The sequence below is a fragment of the Capricornis sumatraensis genome, chromosome 2 (genome assembly GCF_032405125.1).
Source record: "Capricornis sumatraensis isolate serow.1 chromosome 2, serow.2, whole genome shotgun sequence".
In the NCBI taxonomy this organism is placed as follows: domain Eukaryota; kingdom Metazoa; phylum Chordata; class Mammalia; order Artiodactyla; family Bovidae; genus Capricornis; species Capricornis sumatraensis.
The window spans coordinates 195,224,563-195,248,848 of NC_091070.1; the positions used below are offsets into that span (position 1 = coordinate 195,224,563).

The 24,286-nt window shown below is 35.2% G+C and overlaps 1 protein-coding gene across 4 annotated transcripts in view; it reads right to left on the reverse strand.

Moving 5' to 3' along the window:
* OSBPL9 (oxysterol binding protein like 9) overlaps window positions 1-24,286 on the reverse strand; it is a 170,976-nt gene that overhangs the window by 28,028 nt on the left and 118,662 nt on the right. For 3 of the 4 annotated variants that reach the window (XM_068966060.1, XM_068966059.1, XM_068966057.1), the window contains 4 exons: window positions 13,218-13,313; window positions 12,374-12,421; window positions 11,368-11,397; window positions 9,936-9,986 (listed from right to left, as the gene is read on the reverse strand). In XM_068966060.1, coding sequence (XP_068822161.1) covers window positions 9,936-9,986; window positions 11,368-11,397; window positions 12,374-12,421; window positions 13,218-13,313 — 225 coding nt within the window. Of the gene's footprint in view, window positions 1-9,935; window positions 9,987-11,367; window positions 11,398-12,373; window positions 12,422-13,217; window positions 13,314-17,970; window positions 18,040-24,286 lie in introns of all 4 variants that reach the window. The other variant, XM_068966058.1, reaches the window with a different exon arrangement.

Sequence of the window (24,286 nt, forward strand, 5' to 3'; positions counted from 1 at the left end):
TTAAAAACTTAGGATAGACACAACTTCCCATATTCTGGCTACCAGCCCCCAAATTATATTCTTATAAATAGATGGTCTGATTTTTGTCTCAGAAATCATAATTAATATAACCACAGAATGATGATACAGGGGTTAACACATACTACCTGGCAGATATTTTGCATACAGCCATAGACCTCAGAGATATTCCAGTCCACCACAATAAAACAAATATCACAATAAAGCAACTCACACAAAGTTTTTGGTTTCCCAGTGCACATTAAAGTTTTATTTACACTATCCTGGTAGCTTGTCAAGTGTGCAGCAGCATTATGTCTTAAAAAAACAATGTCCATACCTTAATTTTAAATACTTTATTGCTAAAAAATGCTAACCATCATCTGAGCCTTCAGTGAGCTGCAGTAGTAATATCGAAGACCACTGATCACAGATCGCCATAACAAATATAGTAATAATGAAAAAGTCTGAAATACTGTGAGAATTACCAAAATGTGACAGACCACAAAGTGAGTAAATGCTGCTGCAAAAATGACGCCAATAGACTTGCTCGACACAAGGCTGCCACAAACCTTCAATTTGTAAAAGGTAGCATCTGCAAAATGCAACAAAGCAAGATATGTGTGTATATTAATTTACCTATTCCACCTACAACTCTATCAAGTAGGTACTATTATTATCCCCCCTGGATAGATGAGAAAACTGAGAAAGTGTGAGAAGCCAAGACTCCAAGACATATAGTTTAGTTCCAGAACTCATGCTCCTTAAGACTCGTCTCTCCTCTCCAAGGATGTACTTAAGAAGAAGTTGGTGGAAAGTTATTGAACATATTTGTTCCAGTAACTATAATCCATCTATTACTAATACACAGACAATATATTTAGCTTAAAACTGTTAATGTTTCAACTCCATACTATCAGGAAGCTTTCAAGTTTTAACAGAAATTGATATTTGGTTTTGGTTTTAAAGTTAACAGCCAAGTTATATCTCATTTATGTTTAACCCTTTAACTATGGAGTTTACTCAGAATCTACAACACTGAAGGGTTAATCAAGAACAATTTAAAGATTAGGGGATAATTTTTTTAAAAAAGCATTAACACAGCAGGCCTGAAATAGCTATCCTTAGAAAAGCCTGCCTACAAAGTTGGCCTTTGGCTGGTGTCTGGGAACTTGGATTTTAGGAGGGTACCTTACTGTGCCTGAACTGCTTAAGCAACCCAAATGGTTGATTTATACTGAACACCTGCTTTCCTTTTGGGACTCTGGAATTTTGCTAAGTGCAAGGTAGAGAGTGCTTACAGGACAAGACCCCAGTAAAAACTTCGGGCGCCGAGTCTCTAATAAGCTTCCCTGGCAGACATTTCACATGTGTTGTCACAATTTGTTGCTGGAGGAATTAAGCACACCTTGTAGGATCGCACTGGGAGAAGACTCTGGAAGTCTGGGCCTAGTTTCCTCTGAATTTGGCCCCATGTGCCTTCTTCCTTTGCTGATTTTGCTTTGGCTCCTCTGCTGTAATAAACCGTATCTGTGAGGACAGCTACATGCTGTGCCCTCCAAGCACATCGCCAAAGCCAGGGGTGACCGTAAAACCTGCCAACACAATGCATACCTTCTTTGCATATCCTTGAGAATAAAAGCATGTTGATAAGTGCATAATTCATGCTGGGATTTGCACAAGTAAATTAAATATATATTTACAATACCCAAAGTTTCAGTAATTCTTAATAGAGGCAGTTGAAAATAAAATCTTGAGAACTATAGAGAAAGGAAAATTTTAAAGTTTCTTGCTCAGACGATATTTTATTTTACTTTTAGTTTTCTACTAACTTCTAAACATTAAATTGATTTTTTCTAAAGAATTTTCTCCGAAATACATGTAAGCGGCAATAAAGTGGAAAGAAACACGGGGTAGATTAAAATGTCCAAAAATGGCCCCAACAAGAGGTAGAGTTTATGGCCCCATCCTCAAAACTTTGTGATTGTCTCTACCAATAAACATAAAAGAAGCGACTACGACTTCTGAGACCAGGTCACAGAAATGCCTTGTTTTCTTGAAACCCAATCACCACACCGTGAAAAAGGCCAAAAAAGAACTATGTGGAGGAGAACCTCGGCTGCAGCTCAATTTCCCAAGCACGTGAGTGAGTCATCTTGAAAGGGCATCCTTTGGTACCTCCCCCTATCCCTGCAATTAGGCCAACAACAGGCACTGTGTGAAACAGAAACAAGTCATGAGGCCTACCCAAATTATCCGAGATTTGTGAGCAAAATAAATGACTGTTATTTTAAGGCCGATTACACAGGTTTGTTATATAGCAACACGTTATTGATACAGTACATCATATTATCTAAGAAAACCACCACTTTTACTTCTGGTGTAACTTAAATAAACTGAAATATCCAGTTTTAAGATAAATAAGTACTAGGAATGTAATGTACAACATGCTACATATAACTAACACTGCTGTATGTTATATATGAAAGTGGCTAAGAAAGTAACCTTAAGAGTTCTTATCACACAAAATTTTTTTTCTATTTCTTTGATTTTGTATCTAAATGACATAATGGATGCTCACTAAACAGACTGTGATAAACTTTTATGATGTATTAATAGTAAAGTCAATCACACCCATAACTTAAACAGTACAGTCTCCTGTATCTCAATAAAACTAGAAGAAAAAAATAAACTTAAATATCTGACAATTTTTCCCTCAAAGTGTTCTCAATAATAAATGCTATCTACAGGGTATTTTAAGGCAGGGTTTACTATTTTTGTTACTGTTGTGCTTTATCTTTCAAGGCAGAGTCAAATCTAGAAGAACCTACAGACTATTAAACGCCTTACTGCCAATCCATTCCCATCATGAACTTAAGGAATTTTGTTCTATTATTTTAAAGGGTTTACAACACTCATTCCCACCCCCACCCTACCTTTCTTTTTAAAAATTTTATTGTTCTTGTTTTGTATGTAAACCACAAGTTGCCTTTTATCAGGGTCAGCTAAAGCTCAATTTCAAGTACTACTGAACCAAAGATTCAATTGAAATCAATGTGAATTATGTTAATTAAACAAAGAAAGGATCTAATGCTATTTCCCACTTAGATTATAAATATGTTTATCAGATTATACATCCCTCATTGCTTAGTACAATGGATAATCTCTTCTTTAAACAAACCAACATGACTGAGATCTGGAAATCTGGTCATAACAAAAACACCAGCACAACATAATCTGGGAAGACTTTTGACCATAATTATAGATTCCAGTATTTTAAAACCATGCCTACCAACAAAATCCATGAAATATATTCCCATCTTTCTGATAAGGAAATGGAGTCTAATGAAAGCTCTCTTAATTATGAGCCTATACATGTGCTTATTCCATAAAATAAAAAATAAATATGCTATGGAGATGAAAGAAAATTTTCAATTCAGTTTGATGACATTCAACAAATGGGACTAGGACAACTGGATATCCACATTCAAAAAAAAAAAAACTTGGATCCATACCTCGCACCACAAAGATTAACTCAAAGTAGATTATACATTGACTTAAATGTAAGAGCTAAAACTATAAGACTCAAAAGAAAACAGGAATAAATCTTTGTAACTGAGGCTTAGGCAATGATTTCTTAGAAAAATCACCAAAGCCAAAAGCAACAGAAGACTGATAAATTGGATTTCATCAAATTTAAAATTTGCATGCTTCTCAGGACACTATAAAGAAAGTAAAAGGACAACCCACAGACTTGAAGAAAAATTTCTAAGTCATATATCTGATAAGTTGTATCCAGAAGACATAAAATCACCCTTACAACTAAATAATAAGATTAAAATATCCATCTAAAAAAATGTGCAAAGAATGTGAACACTTTTCCAGAAGTGCAAATGAAAATCACTGTGAGACACCACTAGAATGGCTACAATCAAAAAGACAATCACAAATGGTGGTGAGGACGTGGGGCAAATAGAACCTTTATGCATTATGAATAGAATATAAAATGGTATGGCTGTTTTGAAAAGTAGTCTAGCATTTTCTCAAAAAGTTAGAGAGTTACCCTAAGCCAGTAACTCCACTCCTAGGTATGTACTTAATAGAAATGAAAATAAGCATCCACAAAAAAACATCATACACAAATGTTCAGAGAGGCATTATTGATAATGGTCAAAAACTGAAAACAAGCCAACTGTTGTATATCATAAACAAAATGCAGTATATCATTCAAAAGAATATTATTCAACAATAAAAAGGAATTCGGTCCTGATTCATGCTACAACATATATCAACCTTGAAAACATTATACTAAGTAAAAGAAGCCTGTCACAAAATACCAGATAGTATATGATCCTAAATATATAAAATGTCCAGAATAGGCAAGTCTGTGCTGTGGCATGTGTACTCAAGTCATGTTTGACTCTGTGACCCGATGGATGGTAGCCTGCCAGGCTCCTCTGTCCATGGAATTTTCTAGGCAAAAGTAATGGAATGGGTTGCTATATCCTACTGCAGGAGATGTTCCCAACCAGGAGGTCAAACCTACCTCTCCTGAATTGGCAGGTGCATTCTCTACCACTGTACCACCTGGGAAGCCCCATAGGCAAGTTTAAGACAGAAAATAGATTAGTAGTTGCCAGGAATTAGAGGAGAGGCAGGAGCAAGGGTGAGTGAGGGAAAGAGGTATAGGGATTGAACTCTTCATAGGTCTGGTGTTTCTTTGTTGGGGGGTGGTGATAAAGATGGACTAAAATTAGATTATAGTGATGGCTGTAAAACTTTGTAAACATACCAAAAAACATTAAAGCATAAACTTTAAATGAGCGAATTTTATGATGCATGTGAGATCGGACCATAAAGAAGGCTGAGTGCTGAAGAATTCATGCTTTTGAACTGTGGTGTTGGAGAAGACTCGAGAGTCTCTTGCACTGCAAGGAGATCCAACCAGTCCATCCTAAAGGAGATCAGTCCTGGGTGTTCATTGGAAGGACTGATGCTGAAGCTGAAACTCCAATACTTTGGCCACCTGATGTGAAGAACTGACTCACTGGAAAAGACCCTGATGCTGGGAAAGACTGAGGGCAGGAGGAGAAGTGGACGACAGAAGATGGTTGGATGGCATCACCAACTCAATGGACATGGGTTGACCAAACTCAGGGAGATGCAGAAGGATAGGAAAGCCTGACATACTGCAGTCCATGGGGTCGCAAAGAGTCAGACACGACTGAGCGACTGAACAACAAGAAAATCTCATTAAAAAAAAGTCTGATAAATTAATGAATGCTGAGATCTAAAGAAAAAGTCTACACAGAAAAATATTCTACGGAAAGAATCTGGGATCCAAGGATAACTTAAAGATACATCTACTTTAAAAGTATCTAGGTGGCACAGTGGTAAAGAATGTCTGCCAATGCAGGAGATGCAAGAGACGTAGGTTTGATCCCTGGGTTGGGAAGATCCCCTAGAGTACGAAATGGCAACCCACTCCAGTATTCTTGTCTGGAAAATTCCATGGACAGAGGAGCCTGGCAGGCTACAGTCCACGAGGTTGCAGCGTCAGACATCACTGAGCACACAGCACACGACATGGTCAGACAACTCAGTTCTAAAATTATAATCTAGAGTTGTGAAGTCCAGTCTGGAAGCCACTAGTCACATGTAGCTATTCAGCAGCTGAATGTGGCTAGTTCAAAGTATAAAACATACCCAGGATAGTAATGACTTAGTGCCAAGGGAGGAGGAGAGGGAAAATGAAATATTTCATTAGTGAACGAATTTTTATATTGATTACATGTTGAAATGATATTATTTTGGATATAATGGGTTAAGTAAAATACATTATTAATTTCCCTTGCTTGTGTGAGTTGTGACTTCTGGTCATATCACCTAATCTTGATGAACTGGTCAAGCCCTCTGCTGTAGGGGTCTCCCAGATTATCTTCACGCTGCTCCCTTCCCTCACTCCTTACTTCCTCTGCAGTTCCCCATGAATGGAACACTGCTGTCTCTACCTACGGTTCAAAGGAAGAATGAAGTTATATAAGCTAACACAACTTACCTGAAAATCACAATAACCAAGGAATGCCCAAACTTTGCTACACATTAGAATCAAGCTGGGAGCTGCAAAATAAAGTGCCTAGATTGACACACCGCAGCAACTACAAGAATGTCTGGGAATGGGACATGCATCAGAAGTGTTAAAGGCCCCCCTGGTGGTTCTAACGTGCAGCAAAGTTTGGGAATCAATGCACTAATCATTCAGGCAGGTGGGAAGCTTTAGGGAATGAGAATTAAAAGGAAAGACTCAGAAAACTGGAAGAAGATTAAAACCCAACCTCTGCATTACTAAATCAACCCCAAACAAGGAAGGTATCAAATTATCTATATTCTTTTTTTGGCCATGTCTATTTGGAGTCTCAGATGAAAGTATCTTTTCCAGAGTAGCTGATTCCAAAATTTTATTAACCCACCAGGGCAGAATAATCCCCCAAAGTAACTATAACAATTTATATTCCCATCAGTTCTCAAAATTATACCAACATGCCATTTGGTGGCTTTAAAATTTATGCCCTCCTAGAGAGGTTTTTTTTTTTCAAACTTACCAATTATTTAGGACTAATTAATGCTCAGTACCGGAGAAGGCAATGGCACTAAGAGCACTACAAACACTAATTCATTTAAGTTTCACACTACCAGTAACAGTACAGATACTATTATTATCCCATTTTATATAGGAGAAAACCAAAGCAAAGAGGGTAAATATACTTGCTCAAATGGTGGAGCAAAGATGCAAACTCAGACAGTCTGGCTCTGAAGTCCATGCTCTTATATATAATGTAATGCTGCCTCTCATTATTAGTTAAAAACTAGTATCTTAATCATAGATTGACTGATTAGCCTAATTTACAAGGATGAGTCACATGGCTAACTAAAAAATCATACATATAGTGGAAATACTAAACCATGAACTATTACAAATTATGTATTTTAAAAAAATGCATTCAAAATTCTCAATTACCCTGCTACGTGGCAGGCAATGTTCTAGACACTGAGGATACATCGCTGTTATGGAGTAAATGCCTATGCATCATCCCCTAATTCAAACAATGAAGCCCTAACCCCAGTGGGGCTGTATTTGGAGTAAGGGAAGTAAATTAACGTTAAATAAGGTCTTAAGGATGGGGTCCCAATCCATTAAGTGTCCTCTTAAGAAGAGACATGAGCGTTCTCATTCATGCTCACTTTCAGTGTGCACACACCAAGGGAAGGTCATGTAAGGACATAGTGAGAAGGTGGCTGCCTACAAACCAGGAAGAGACCTCGCCAGAAACTATATCCATAGGAACCTTGATCTTGGACTTCTAGCCTTCAAAACTGAAGAAAATATATTTCTACTGTTGAAGTCACCCAGTCTGTGGCGTTTTTGTTATGGCAGTGCAAGCATTCTAATACAAGTAGTAGATAAGACAAAGTATTCAAGGAGATTATAGTCAGGTGCAGACGGACAATAAACAAGATACCATGTAAATCTGGCTAATGATGCAAGGCCAAGAAGAAAAAGGAAACTAATGGGAGGGTAAGATTATTTTAGATAGAGTGGTCAGTAAGGTCTCTCCAAAGAGAGTTCATGAGGGTGGAAATTTGAAAAAAAGTAAGGGAGTAAATCCCAAAGTCTGGAAGAAATGCCTTCTAGGCAGAGGGGAAAGCAAATACAAATCCCTGAAGCAGAAAATGCTTGGCCTGAGAAAAAGAAAACAGGCCAATGTTGTTAGAACAGTGTAATCAAGCAAGATGAAGTGAGGGAGTAGTGATGGCTCAAACGCCATTCAGTTCAATTCAGTCACTCAGTCATGTCCGACTCTTTGCGACCCCATGAATTGCAGCACGCCAGGCCTCCCTGTCCATCACCAACTTCTTGAGTTCACTCAGACTCACATCCATCGAGTCAGTGATGCCATCCAGCCATCTCATCCTCTGTTGTCCCCTTCTCTTCCTGCCCCCTATCCCTCCCAGCATCAGAGTCTTTTCCAATGAGTCAACTCTTCACATGAGGTGGCCAAAGTACTAGAGTTTCAGCTTTAGCATCATTCCCTCCAAAGAAATCCCAGGACTGATCTTCAGAATGGACTGGTACGCCATTAAGTTATGGTAAGTCATTTAGATTCCATTCCAGGGAAGTGGGAAACCATTAAGAGGATTTGAGCAGGCAAGTGACATGGCCTGATTTACACTTAAATTGTTTAAAAATACAGAGTTCACATAGAGTACATAAATAATTTGAGGGATATATCTGTACATAAAAAGCTTGAACAGTGAAATTCTTTCTGGGAAAAATTAAAAAGCCAAACTCCATTTACTTGATCCATGTTATCCATTCTAAACTGAAATACAGGTCCATTAAGCTGGGCTAAAACAAACAGGTAGCAAGTACTGACTTAATTGTACAAATTTCTAGACTAAAGTTTTTCTAATTTGAATTGTAACTTATTCAAAAGATAGAGCATCAAAAATGTTCTTGGGTAGCTAAATGGTGAAAGAGGCTAGGCTGCTCTGTTTTACAAAAAGTACTGAATGGGCTTCCCTGGTGCCTCAGACTGTAAAGAATCTGCCGGCAATGAAGAAGACCCAGGTTTGATCCCCGGGTCAGGAAGATACCCTGGAGAAGGGAAGGGCAACCTACTCCAGTATTCTCCCCTGGAGAATTCCATGATTTGCAGAGATGATCCAATAGTCTAAACACTATCAGTTCTCCCTCAATTTTCTAGAGAAGACATTCCCTAAAATACCTATCTACTCAAACTGAGCTTAACGTTTTTTACTGGTTATCTGTATATAAGCTTTTGGGTAATTGTAGGTGCCCTAACCCACGCATGTAATTTCACAATAAAGAAAACACAAAATAAAAACCTTACCCCCCTTATGCCTCCAACCCTATTTTCCCTTTAGAATACATTCTGATCAACAAAAACAGATGGGAAATTTAGAAACATATATAGAAAATCAGGCATAGTCATCAAAAATACCTAGAAAATGAACACGAGTCCTTAAGTTTCGACACTTTAATAGCCTCAAAAGAAAATACTTCCCCTCATCCCTACACTTACAAGCTTAATAGCCATACCATCTAAGCAGAAATGCATTTTCCTATACTATTGTGTCATTAACGATGCTAGGAAAATAGTGTTATTAGGCAAACAAGTATATACAACTGAATACGTAAAACAGACCAAATAATTAAACATTTCCAAACCTGGTTGCTGAATTTACTGCCCACCTGCTTTTAGCCACTGGCTAGAAATACAGAGGTGCAGTCAATGGTAAAAAAAAAGTGTATTTTTTAATACTTATTTTCAAATACTAAAATTTTTATTTCTCAAAATATGCAATCAAGTACATTTTTAGGTTGAATACACCAAATTTTTTTAGAAAAGCAGGCAATATCCACGAACTTGTTAATCAATCACAATAGCCAAAAATATTTACTCTATGAATAAAGAATAGCAGTTTATTAATGTAATTCAGTACTAGAAAAAATGTGTAAGAAAACAATTTTATCTCCATTATACTCTTCATTATGGATGAACAAAATAACTCTGCTAAAATTCAATTCCTTTTTTCCTAAGAAAATCTTTTTTGTGAAAGATTTTGCAAAATATGTCTGTGTTTCAAGCAGTGATAATGGAAAGGGTGAGTCATTCAAATGTGCTCCCTTCCTTCCCAGCCACCATCACAAATGACTTCATCAAAAACAGGCACAGGTTAGCAAGTAACATCCAAACACAATAGTTTTTCAACAGTAACAGGAACCCCAAAATAGAACTTAAATTTACTTTAGAAAGGTACTATATTTCAGAACTGAGTATTTTGGTTACTAGAGAAAAATGCCATTACATTTAAATCCCATTAAATGAAAATAATCAAAAATAAAATTTACTTACTTTAGCGATCTGCAGCAACACAATGCAGTGTTTAATTGATTCTACCATGCTCTACAAAAACAAAATACTGATTTTAGGATCTTGCCCCCAATAAAATGGCCATGTAATGTTAAAGCTTAAAATAAAAAAATCAGTTCAAATACACAGGACTTTAAGTCTTCTCTACATAAGAAACACCCTCTCTGGATTTCGAGTGGGTTCTAATACATGTGTGTGTGTGTGTCCCCGTCTAACTCTTTGCGACGCTCTAGCCATGGGATTCTCTAGGGAAGAATACTGGAGTGGGCTGCTGTTTCCTTCTCCAGGGGATCTTCTGGACGGACTCAGGGATCCAGCACAGGTCTCCTGTATTGCAGGCAGATTCTTCACTGTCTGAGACACCAGGGAATATGCTGACAGTGTCAAATGAAATTATTATTAGTAATTCTATGAATCGTTTGGGAATGCCAAAAAATTGTTAATTTACACTGAATATCATCTAAGTATGGGACTGGTGGCGTAATGGATAATGCATCTGACTATGGACCAGAAGATTCTGAATAACATCTAAAGGGTTTTTTAACGTTTCTAACAACGGGATATGAATCTGATTAATTTCCAAATTCTTAGATTAACAGCAGGCTATCTCAATGTAAATTCTCAAAATGTCTATTCAAGAGTTTCATGGAATTATGGAGAATAAAGGATCCTATCAAAATATTGGTGAACCTACAATACTACTATTTTTGTATCTAAAATGCTTTTATCAAAATAGAAGTTTTATTAGCAGTCTAGTACATAACGTCAGAAGGCCAGTATATCAGAAAACTCAAATATACATTGTGTGTGGTGTTGGAGAAGACTCTTGAGAGTCCCTTGGACTGCAAGGAGATCCAACCAGTCCATGCTGAAGGAGATCAGCCCTGGGATTTCTTTGGAGGGAATGATGCTGAAGCTGAAACTCCAGTACTTAGGCCACCTCATGTGAAGAGTTGACTCATTGGAAAAGACTCTGATGCTGGGAGGGATTGGGAGCAGGAGGAGAAGGGGCCGACAGAGGATGAGATGGCTGAATGGCATCACTGACTCGATGGACGTGAGTCTGAGTGTGACCTCTGGGTGTTGGTGATGGACAGGGAGGCCTGGCGTGCTGCAATTCATGGGGTCACAAAGAGTCGGACACGACTGAGTGACTGAATTGAACTGAACACCTTTTATCCAAGGATCTCAAAAAGACAAGACCAGAAACATAAAATGGCATCTGAAGTCAATTCAATTAAAGGGATTATTCTATTCATTTAAATTCCTTTAGAAAATAACACAATTCTTAAACTCTTGTAAAAATTCATAAAAATTAAAATCTCATTTGCTCTTATTAATAGTAGCAGCTTAAAACAGAAACATTTTAAAGCATTTTCTAATGCAAAGCCAGAGTTAATCAAACATAACTTACATTTGTTGTCTCTTTGAGGGTTTCAATTTTCTGCAAAAGATAAGTTTAAATAAACTGTCAGAAACACAAGGAGATATCATTGCTGTTTTTTTACTGGTTAGTCATTTAAAGAATTTTACTAAAAATGTACTCATTATCTAAGTGAGTTCAGGCAGGTTGCAGAGTGCTTTTAGTTGTACTTCTTAATTTAAATCAAACATTTAAATAAAAAATTCAGACACTTTATGGATTACATCCTCAAATAAAATTCATGTGAGTCAATTCAAGATTTGTAAGAATAATATAAAACATTCTTACTCCTTACTTGAAAGCAAGTTTTGTCTTTTCTATAGGATACATTATGTGATTTTAAAATGCTTATTTTAGAATCACTTTAAACTTTGCAAAGCTGCTTAAAAATGACATGAAACTAAATTCCAAAACTAAGGTGAGCTAAACATGACTCACTACTATTACCAAGTATAAAAGAGCCAAATGCAAGGCTATGGTTAACTGAAATGCAAAAACATAAATGATGGTGCATCAGGAAATCTAGTCAAGGAAAAAGAAACATTAATTGAAAAAAGAAAATAATATTCAAACTACAAAGTGGTTGTCAGAAACCCAAAGGGAGGAACTATCACTAAAGCAACATTCACTTTGTGTCCTTATCTGCGGCTTCTGGTTTATTTTGAAAATTTTACCAGTTGCCTTATTAATATCTGAAGTGACCATATGTAAATCTAATAAATTTCTACCTTCAACATATGATCCCTCAACAGAAAGAACTTATTCCTAGGAAGGTGGTACTTACAAAAAGGGTATCATAATAAAAATTTCAGTTATTCTTTTGTTTAATTATGAAACCACACCAGAAATGCACCAAAAAACTCCCCTTAAAACCTATATGGCACATTGTAAGAGGTCAACAGTAAAGTAGTCAAAACACTGAGGTCCTTCTATTACTTCTCCCAAAGGCTCCCTGTTTAAAAATTTTTGAAGTCAAAATCATGATTATGGAAGTTACCTTTCTCTGTTCATCATCTTTGCAGTTTTGAAGTTTGTCATCGAAAAGCTACAGGATTAAAAAAAGAAAAGATTATAGTATCAAGCTGCTTTACTACATTGTATATGTTTACTCAACAAAGAAAAACAACCATATTTCTTCCAGGGATGATTTATACATGGATTAAAAGTATAATGTTTCTTAAAATACAAGATAACATGTATTTTTCCAAGGTATTGTTATCAAGTCAAATTCTACTGAACTATCTTAAACAGTCAAGATCAATTACTCTGGTAGCATTACAAAGCAAAAGAAAATATATGACTTTAAGAACTTAAAATGTCAGTTTGAACCTGTTTTTTTCTGCCTTGCCTTTCAAGTTTATCAACATTTCTTTTTCTTTCCAGGACCTTTGCTAGTAATTAATTTTAAAGTGGGAATTGAAGGAGACAATTTTAGTTATGATAAAGGATGTAAAGAAATAAACTCTTCCAAAATCCTAACTCACCCAAATAAAAAAATGCCTTAGAAACTAAACCACTTAAAATTTACCAGTTTCAGAGAACTTTTAAACAAAATATGAAACTAACCTTGTTTTATTTCCTTCTAATTATGTTTAGGTTAGTTTTAAAAATTGCTGAAGGATTAGTAAGCATTGTAAAGTAACATTCAGTTCAGTTACTCGGTTGTGTCCGACTGTGTGCGACCCCATGAACACCAAGCTTCCCTGTCCATCACCAACTCCTGGAACTTGCTCAAACTCATGTCCATGGAGTTGGTAACATTAAGTAACTGTTTTACTCAAAATCAAGCTCTGGAACATTTACTACTTTATATCAATTCAATATATAATCGAATACCATACCTTCAACTGTTCTATCAAGATTTGTAGGTATGCATCAGCCTCTGTAAGTTTCTTATCAAAGTCCTGGACACTAGGAACAAATCCTGAATCCAAACCCTAGAGGGGAAAAAAAATTGCAATAAATTCCAGCAATGTCTAATAGTACAAAAGATCATCCTTCATACGTGACACTTCACTTTTCTAAATTAAAAATAGTCTTTTACATAAATAATAGGTCTATTTAAATTATCTAAATTCTCCAAGAATAGTTGGTACATCAATCTCCTTCATGAACTTCTAGCACTATTCCTTTCTCATCAATTGTATGTGCTGCTGTTCAAATTAGGATTTATCCTGCTTTTTCAGAATAATTTTCTTCTCTCCCAAAAGCCCCATACTGGGTTCCAGAGCAACAATAATTTAGCTAAAGGAACATGCACAAAACAACCTAGATTATCCTATTTCCCCCCTATTTTTTGTTCAGTTCAATCCTCTAGTACCCTAATCTCAACTTTATATTCTCACTGTTCTCCTGTTCCCTAAATTACCCCATTAGATCAGATGTTTTCCTCCTCCTCCTCCCTTATTTAAAAAAAGAAGGAAAACTCAAAATTCTCACCTCTTCTAAGAGGGCCCTCCCTAAGTGAAAGTGACAACACTTCTGTCTTCTGTTCCCTACTCATTTTTCTCCCTTGGCATGAACACTACACTCGCGACATAGTTTAAATGTTTATTTATTTAGAGGGCCCACTTATTTCTCAGTTTTACAATCCAGAATGTGCATGTCCTACTTTTTGTACACTAAAAATTTTAAGCTCCAAGAGTATAAGATTCCTATGCTTTAATTCTACTCAAAAGAAAGTTTTGAGTTAATCATCTTTGACTGAAAAATACATTAATATTGGTTGTAAAAGACAAAACAGTCTGAGATCAAAAAAGGCTATCATCTTGCCATATTTGCATGACTAGAAGTCATGCAGTTAAACAGGGAAATAAGGGTCAGGAACCAATAAAGTCACAATCCCAACCCAACCACAAAACTCTGCACTAAAAGGCTGAGGCACAGTGCTCCAATATAACAGACTTGACCTTCAATTGTTTTTTGTTCCCCTCCCTTTTGCCAAAAAACTGCTTATCATTTCACATTCTCAATTTTAGTCAGTTGAGGCCAGAGTTCATTTTATATTAACGCAACACCTCATCGCATCATTGCCTAACACTGTCATTAGCAAAGCATTTTCTCCGCCATGATCTCAAACATCAGATTGACACAGTATAGCATTATGGAAACAACAATGGGTTGGCAAACCTGGTTTCTAGTTACAGCTCAGCCACTAACAAGATACTGTGTTTCTCTAAGCTATTTTCTTACCTGCCAAATATAGGCTCCTCCTCCTACTATTATTAATGTGGCAGCCATGACATCTACTAAAGACTATAATTACTATCAATAACTACTGTTACTACTGCTGTTCTTCCCAAACTAAAATTTAAATTCGTAAACAAAGCATTAAAAACCTAACTCTTATTAAGATCATGGGAAAAACAACTAATCTTGTAATTCATTTTCTTTTTCAAATTCAAAGGCAACAAAAACTGCCTTTTTTTTTTACATACACACTAAGAAACTACTTGAAATGAGTACTGAAAATAAGAGATGTCATGTAAAAACAGAGTTTAAGAAAGAAAAATAATAAGCAATGTATGCAAAATCCAGATGTATTTATAAAATTGTAAACACCTTCATTTTTAAAGATAACCCCAAAGACACTGTTAAAGAAACACTTCCTTCCTATGTAGAATATGATAATACAAGATGTGGGAAAGAAAGGATAAATCCGTCACATTCCAGAGATACTACAGTATTGTACTGAGAAAGTAGAGAGTGATTCCTTTCAATGTAACTACACCACAGGAAAACAGGAAGGACTGCTTGGCTTACTTCTTGTTTCAAAAGCGATATAACTATCAATAACTTAACTATAGAACCTCATTAAAATCAGTTAAATACATTATTCTTGCTAAATATTAAAATCTAATTAACATAATCTTCTAGACAAATCAGTATTTGATTAAAAATCCCCCAATAAATAAATGGAAAAACTTAGATTTAAATTACTATGATCTGAAAGCTACCTAAATTAAGTCTTAAAAACAACTCTCTGATTTTACTATTAATATAATCATGCGAACCTCACTGTGGCTCTTTTCTCAGACCTGCCTCTCCCTAGACAGTCTTCCACAACATTCCTTTAACCTTAAAAACCCCAACATTGTAATATCCGAGTCAAAGATCTACTCAACAATCCACTTTTCTCTATGTACTGTATAATGGGAAGTGTGTAACAATAGTTATTAGTTTAAAATCCCAGAACTGGCCTAAACGCTCTTGCACAGTAAATTCATAAATCTTTGGTATACCTTAAAATAAATCTACATATATAGTTTCCCATCTGCAATCAATAAAATAACATGTACACATTGATTTAATAATGTGGACAGGCAATTGCTAGTAATTAAGCTGTTTTCTCAAATCTTTTAAGAATAATGTGCTAGAGGAAAATATATGTTTTCACTACATACTGTGATTCAGGACATAGAATTAAAGCCATGTAGTCTGACCTCCCACTCAACAGCAGTTACTTTTATAAAGTTCTTAAAAGTCGTCTAGTCTGAGTATCTTAAGAGAAAAGGAACTTATTACCTTCTAACATAAATGATTTCATAAAATCCCTTTATTCCTCTTTTCATTCAACATTTAAAATATAAGGTATTACACTTATTCATATCCTTTTTAATGGACTTGTGTTTTTAAAAAGGTCATAAAAATAGAATATAGTCCTTTACCATGTCGAGAGTGGTCTGTCTTCTTTTGAATAGAACTCAGAACAGGCAGACCATTTAAAACTCTATGACTTCATACTTCCTACAGCGACATCTTAGCTCTTGGGAACAAGCAGGTTGGGACTTAAACAGACTCTGTACTTGCCTTTTAATCTAACACTTATCACATTTTATCATATCTAAATATTTACTTGACTGATTTCCCTGAAGGATTATAAACTCCACTAGGGCAGAAACTACCGTTCATTCAGCACTGTGCCGCTCCACCCCCCAACTCCAGGCTAGCTCACTGCTGAGCAATCGTGGTTGCACTGATGGCAGCTTCCGGCAATGCTAATGCCATGATGCCAGTCTTCTCCACACATGGCTTCCTACATCTCCCCTGCCTTGCATTTTCTTTCTCCTTCTACTCCCTCAGTCCTTTCTTCATGTCTTTCTTTCCTTCTCTTCTTTCCTTCAGTAGTAAGTGGTTATACTGCATTTTTGGCAGTCAGGACCAAAAGAGGTTGCTCCTTAATTTACCACATTGATGAGCTATAGTTCTAAAGATGATTTCTGTATGAATTCATTTAAAGTTTAAAATAAAACTATTATACAGAAATAGAGACAAAATGGTTTGTAATATAAAATAAGCTAAACTAGAAGAGACTCAATAGAAATTATACCTAAATCTAACCATAAAATAATCTATGTAAAGAAAAAAAACCCACTTATGTGGCAAATGTGGTTAAAAAATAAAAAAAGTCCCTAGTCTTCAAGAGTAACTTGCTAATTAAAGAAAGCTAAAGTACATGTATAAAGTTAACAGTAACACATTATTCTCTATCAACCAAGATCTACGTGTCCAGATTAAAAATACATATATAAAAAGGCAGACATCTGGCCCAATTTAAGGGGAATTCCAAAAATAATATCTAAAATGACAGAAGAATATTAAACTGCCTCAAAAATGTATGTAAGTACCTCCCCACTATCTTTCTAATATTTATGTTGAATATTATCACTTTTCTCAGAAGGTACTTCTAACACGTCAGCAAAATTAAATTAAATTTCTATTAATAACTCTAATAGGGACATTAAACATTGTACTTTATACATATACATAACTGAATACTTCAATGCCATTAGAAAGAAGAGTATTATAAACGATGGCTTTAATACTTTCTGAAGTACACAGGAATTGTACTTCTTATGTAGCTGCTTTGGAGAGACACTTAGTAAAATAGTGCAAGAGGCAATTTTTGAGGCAAAGAGTAAAAGCTTTTAAAGTAATTCCTGCCAATAGAGGAAGAGTAATGAATAGTGGAGGTAAAGGTGGGAAAAGGTGGTTTAAGGTCTTCTTGAGGTCAGAATCAGGAAATAAGAAAGTTATGAGTAATTTAAGGAACTGAGAAGAATAATGGAGAACAGGAAGAGCTATGACTGAATGACACTGTAAAAATAAATTCACAAATGAGTAATTATTTTCATATCAAATCTTATTTCAGAGCAAAAACTTAAAGGACTAAGTACCTTATGCTCAGTGCTTTCTCTTATATAATATGTTGTGAAACGAGAAACACCAAAATTATTCCATGTGAGTCTCATAGGAAAGTTCAGAGTAACAAGAAAACAAAATAAGTGATCAGTAGCAGAACTGTAAAAGGGAATAACAGCTTAAAAATTTAACAAAGGAAAAACACCAAAGAAAACAAGACACCTAATGAAAAACAAATGGCATAAATCCAGACAAAAGGTGATTTTTAAAGGAAAATCAGCATAATAGTCCTTAAATAAGATAATAAAAACTTTGCAGAAATGTTGTTTTGATTAAATATGAGTATTTGGAAAGTTTATGTTCACAGTTAGCAATTTGAGATGACATGCACCACAGATACGCTTTCAGCCAAATGAAAGAAGTATAGGGCATACTTACAATTGAATCACTTACAATTATTTTTGAAAATTCAAGAACTGGAGAGATACCAGAAGACTGGAAAAAAGCAAGTGTGGTACTGATCTTCCAAAAAGGTAAGGAAAAGAGAGAATAGAAAGTTACTATGCTGTGCGTGTGACATGAGTAATTAATTAAAGGAATAATAAGAGAAAAATCTGTAACCGTACAGAGGAAAAGTATCAATAGGTAAATGAGTATCAAGTGGCAAGTTAAAAAATAAATAAATTTAAAAATTATGCCAATATTTTTAATGGCTTTTCTGTTCCTTAGAAATTAGCAAATTAAGTTTTTGGAAAAATGACACCACTTTGTTTCCTTACCAAGTTACTCAAAAGTTGCTTTAATAATGAAAAAAGTATATTAGAGAAACCAGAAATATAAGTAAGACCAAGATTTCATGTGGGGTATACTAATCGGTGCCTTCCTTGGTTTATTAAAAATTTGGAAACATTTATAATCTGCCGTTTCTGTGGTTTACCCTCTTCAGCTAAAGGAAAACAGAATTTAGAGGTATAGAGAAGTTCTGAAAGTATGAATTTTTAACCCTAAAAAAATACTCATATACCAATTTGTTTGGAGTAAAGATTTCCAATTCAAAAATATCCATAAAATTGAGCCTATTATTAAATTCTTTCCTCCAATGTAACTTTAGAACAGCATTTTCCATCTAAGTCAATGTTCTGATAGTCTAAGATTCCAAACTAGGTTCTCTTTTATCAACATGATAGTTATAGCTATTTTATCAACAACTGCTCGGTGCCCCAAGAATGCCCTGAACGGTGAAGCCTTTTTCCATAGTTTTAAACAAACAGTACTAGCCCCACAGATTCACCAGGGATGCACAGTACAGTAAGTCTTTTCAGAGTGCTAGATCTTCCGGCTAGATATTTTACTGTACATCATTTCTTGTTTCATTACTATAACATAGTAAAATAGATAGATACTAACCCTATTTTATAAGTGCTTACCCAAATCATCCAGATGGGTTTTTAAATTGAGATTTCAACCCAGTCCTTTGATTTCAAACCCATTACATTTTTCTATTAAATCACAATGATATTTGAAAAGAATTCATAGCATATTAGACTAAAATTTAATCTAAAAATGTCTGCAGGAGCCTAGTGTACCCAAAATGAACACAAGCTTTAAAGTCAGACTTATCTAGTTTTAAAATCCTGAATCTGGAATTCCCTAATTACCTACATGATCTGGCCATGATCTCTATCTCCATTTTCTTACCAGGGAAGGACACAAAAATAAACCTCTCAAGGTTGTTGGAGAGATGAAAGAATATACATCAAGTAACAAAATAGTTGGTGTTCTATTTCTTCTTCATAATGTGGAGCTGAAAATAACCAGGATTCAGCACTGTTTCCCAGACCCTAAACTAGGCCTATCATACAGAAAAGTTTCTCAATGAATATTTGACGGATTAAAAACAAAATAAATTAACAACTAGGTCATACACAAAACATATGCAACTCTAATAGAGAAGTATAATCGAGAAAAGGATACAAGCATAACTTAAACTGTATTTAACATTCCTTGAAAAAGAGGAAAATAAACATAAGCTGATGAACTGTGAAGAAAACAGATAAAACTAGTGCTAAAATACAGTCTTGGAAAACAGATCAGAAACAAAATTCCATATGAGATGTTCAGAAAAGTATCAGGTATTATGCCTGAACCACAAAAGGTAAATTGTGCTCAATTATTACCTTGGTAACAAAGAGTCAAACAATATAAAGAATCACTCTTTTCCATAAAATAAAAAGATTTTGAAAATATATTAGTTCTTTGAAAAATAAAATCACCTTTAAATTTATAAAGAAAATAACTTTTCTTAAAAAAAACAAACACAACAACAAATCTAAATTGCTCATATATTTGGGACAGAAAAGAGCTGCTTTGTCAAATAGGAATCAGGTACATACACCTTTGTCAAAAGTCCTTAGCTTTATCGTGACTCTTAGCACAACTGCTTACTCTTCATGATCTCTCTTCATCTAATACCACCACTGTTGTGTAACATTTTGACTTACAGAACAAAATACTAATATTGACTGCATAAAGTGATTTGATTACTCAAACAACTGCACAAGAAAGGTTTGGGTTTGTACCATTTTCCTCTATTTAAATCACTGATACCTTATCTTTCCAAATGACTCTCTCAATTTATTCAATAAAGTCATATAAAAACTTATTGCCAAAGCAAACAGAACACACAAAAACCTGGAGTTTATAAACAGGGTGACCACTTTCCCAGTTTGTCTGGAAGAGTCTCTTTTTATGCTTGTTGACTGAACAAAATTATCAGCAGCCTCCCTCACTCTCCAAGTGCTCCAGTTGGGACAATAAATTATATGTTCTCCCTCTCTACAAAGGTTGTAACTAGCATTATAGACATATAAATGTCTGGGAGGCATACAGATTGCCTCAAGATTTCAGAATGCAGCAAATTACTTTAAAAAAATTTTTAATGAAATATGAGTTTACAGCTTCTGAACGTAGAAAGCAAATTATAAAAATAAAATAGACATCAAAATTCAGGCCAATTAATACTGGCTGAGTGATTACCTTATTCTAGACAAAGACATGAATAATAAGATGTTATATTTTTGAAAAGTTATTTTATTCTCACATACACACAGGTCTGAAATAAAACACACAAGAAGCAGATGTTACACCTATGAAGTGAGATTGAGAAAGAGGCGCATCTGGGACAAAGACTTCTTAATTTTTACTTTATACATTCATGATGCCTGATTTTTAAAAAGTATTTAAATTCAAAAACTTTATGTAAAAAGTATTCAGAAACTGTACAGGTTATAAATATGTTTCAAAAATTTTATAACTTTTAGCTTGAAAAATCATCAGCATTATTATTTTAAAATTATCAAACCCTAAAATGTCTTGAGAGAGTAAACTTGGTAACACTAAAGCTGCTCAGATACATCTTTTCAAGCCAAATAAAATAAAGCATAACAAATTTATAACATTATTTACAGGTAAAGTATAAACTAGCCCCCATGCACGCACACACACACTAAGAAGAAAAATGGCCAGTAAAACAAAGCAGAATACCTAATTTTTTCCCCACATCCTTCCTGCCAATTCCATGATCATGAGTCAACACTAAAGAAGTAAACTCATAAAAAACGAAAATATCTACTATATAAGTCCACACTATTTTTCACACGTTAATCGCTGGTCAGGCTACTGACAATATCTTTCTGAAAATTAAAAGTCACAGGTTAAGTCATTCCAGGATCTTAAATAAGCTCTGAATTGCTTACTAGGATGGGATGCAAAAAATACATTCTTCCCCTTTCCAACCTCATATGACTGCCTGTCACTGAGCTTCACAGAATTTTGGAAAGCAAATTCTCATGATTTTCAAGGGTCCACCAAAAATGGAAGTTTAACAAAGTCTCCTGGAAATCTGCTCTACATATAATGAGGAAAAATTCACATTAAATACATGAATTCTTAAAACTGAATGCTTTAGTAGTTCAAGTTTTCAAATAACTACAGAAGTCTCATAATCATTCATAATACTTGTTGAAATTTGATTATGAAATGTTTATACAAAATCTAATATATTCCTTTAACAAAACTGATCTCTCTGTATAGCAAAATACAACAAACTGAAATAAAACCACTACGGGAAGTTAAATGATAAACTAGTCAGACCAACAGACAATCAGTACTAAATGGCTTATCTCTCACACAAAACAAGCAAACAAAATAGAACGAAAATTACCCTGAATTGGAAACAATAGATTCTGTAACTGGTTTGGTGATTATTCCTTTAAAATTACATATGCCGAAGCAGTTTTTTTATATCTGATTTAGCTGCCAGTGAACATCAAACAGAAGGAAATAAGTTGTTTTTACTAAGGCTGTTAAAAGTGCAATACAAAATTACCCTGATTACCCTGTTGTCAGAAATCAATCAAAAAGGTCTAAAATATGACTAGAATAGACTCTGACAGGACAAGACTCTTTTTATTCTCCACTATATCCCCCAGGCTAGTGCTTGGTTTGTAGCAAGTGCTCAATAAAATTTTTGTAAATTAAGGAATTCTGAAAAGTGTCAACCTGTTAGGATTTAAACATAAAAAGCAATCAAAGAAGTTCTTGCAGATTATAAATCAGAGTACTCGTGAAAAAAAATCACAAATAACATCTAACTATTCTAAACAATTTATTATAAGTATGGATGCTGACAACTTTTAAGAATAATTGAAAGTTTTTAAGAGAAGAGAAATTAAATAGGAAAGACACCACCTAGGCAGTTCAAGAAGCAAGAGCAGATGATAACAACTAAAACAAACTTCTAAAACTTCATTCTCTCATGCCAAGTCTCATGAGCACAGCTTCATACATACTACTCTGGGTTTGGAATTCAGCATTACAATAATGATTTATTCACTGGATGTTTATGACACTGCGCTGGATGCTCTGGACATGCCAGGATGAAGCAGATAGAGCTTGAAATCTGTAGTAGGAGATAAACATCTAACTACAAATAATGGCTCTGCAACACCTAACAGTTTCAAATCTATAGGAGATAAACATTTGTCTACAAATAACTGCTTCAAGCATGATAAACTTTATGAGAAAGGTACTAAGAAATTCAAAAGAGTAAGTTAAGGGGATCAGAAAAGTGTCACAGAGGTAGCATTTTGATTTGGACCAAGATGAGGAGGGGGAAATTATTAACAGCAGTGAGCAAGGGTGGGAAACATAAATAGATGGGCGTGCTTGAACTTTTCTTTAGGAGAGAAATGAGGGCAGGGTTAAGTAAACTAGCAAGGGATGCTAGGAATCAGGAACAGCAGGAAGCCTTCACCACCTGCCAAGACTGAAGGAACAAGGAGGGAAACAATGTAACTCCGAGCAGGCTCAAGGGACACCAGCTGTAGGACACAGCCACTGCTACAAGTTCATCAAAGCAGAGAGAGGACAAGAGGAATAAATACCCCCAGAGGTTTTTTTTCCTTCCATCTTCTGTCCTTCCATTGGCTAAACCCTACGGGAAGTCAGAAGGTAAAAAGGACTCTAGGTAACACAGGCTGTGAAGGTCAGCCTCCTGGGGCAGAGAGAGAGGCAAAGAGAATGAATTTGCAGGAAAATGGAGAGTAACCAGAAAAGCCACCTTTCCAGACTTAGGAGCAAGTGAGGCTGAAAAGCACAAGGAGGTGAAATAACGAACAATATTCTCTTGGAGAAGTATGTAACATATTTTTTGGATGCAGATGCTGAATTGAAAGGAAACCAAAATTAGTGTCTGAATTGGAAAAATTACTGGGACTTAGGAGATTGAGGTGAGCAACGAATGAATACAAGCATCAGAGCAGCACCCCAGTTCTCTCTAGAGCTAACAGAAAAGCAAAAACCATAGATGGTAGTCCTATTAGTCTAGTCTCTACCTGCGTAACCTTGGGCAAGTCACCTGGCTTCTCTGAAACTGTTTTCTCCATTTAATAAATATATAGAGACTGAATTAAAACTTTAAGACCCTTTCCAGTTCTAAGAGTCTTGAAGCCAGTATCTCCAAGTAAATAACCATATTCATCAGGTAAGTGAACAGCTCACCATATTGAAAAAACCGAGGGTCCATTTACTGGCTTTAAAAAAAAAAAGTTAACTTCATTTAAACAAAGACAATAAGAACTTAAACGTTCTAACTGCAGTTGGGTCCTCTACTGTAGGATAAAAAAAAAAAATGTCAAAACACAAGCAAAAATTTAGTGTAACCTTGAAACTGAGTGAGGAAGATTAATGTAACCAGATTAAAAAACATGCTCTGGAATGCAGAGAATGCAAAGAAACAACCGAGTAAGCAGAATACCTTGGTTGAAATGGCACATTTCAGAAAGAAACAAAATTAGCTGCTCTGTCAATATAGCAAAGAAGTAAAGTTCTTAAAGGTGTTTCTAGAAATAAATGAACTCCTATAGTATTAATAACTCCCCCACCCTCAAAAACACACACAGCAACCATTAACATTCCTTTGCAATATAAATATTCACTGAAGATCTGTTATGTGCCAGGTGCTATCAATGTCTTCAAAGGACGTCTTTAAGGACAATACAGATAAAATAGCAAATACAATTAATCATTACCTAATCTTCTGGAATGAGATCAGATTTCAGCCTTTCCAAGCAGTCTCCCTGACTTCTCTAGCCAGCAACATGCTCTTCTTCCTATGATACTAACTACTACAGAACCAACAGAACCAACCTGTACTGGTACCACTATTAGTATTGTTTCAACTCTATTAGAGGCCACATAGTTTGGAAGG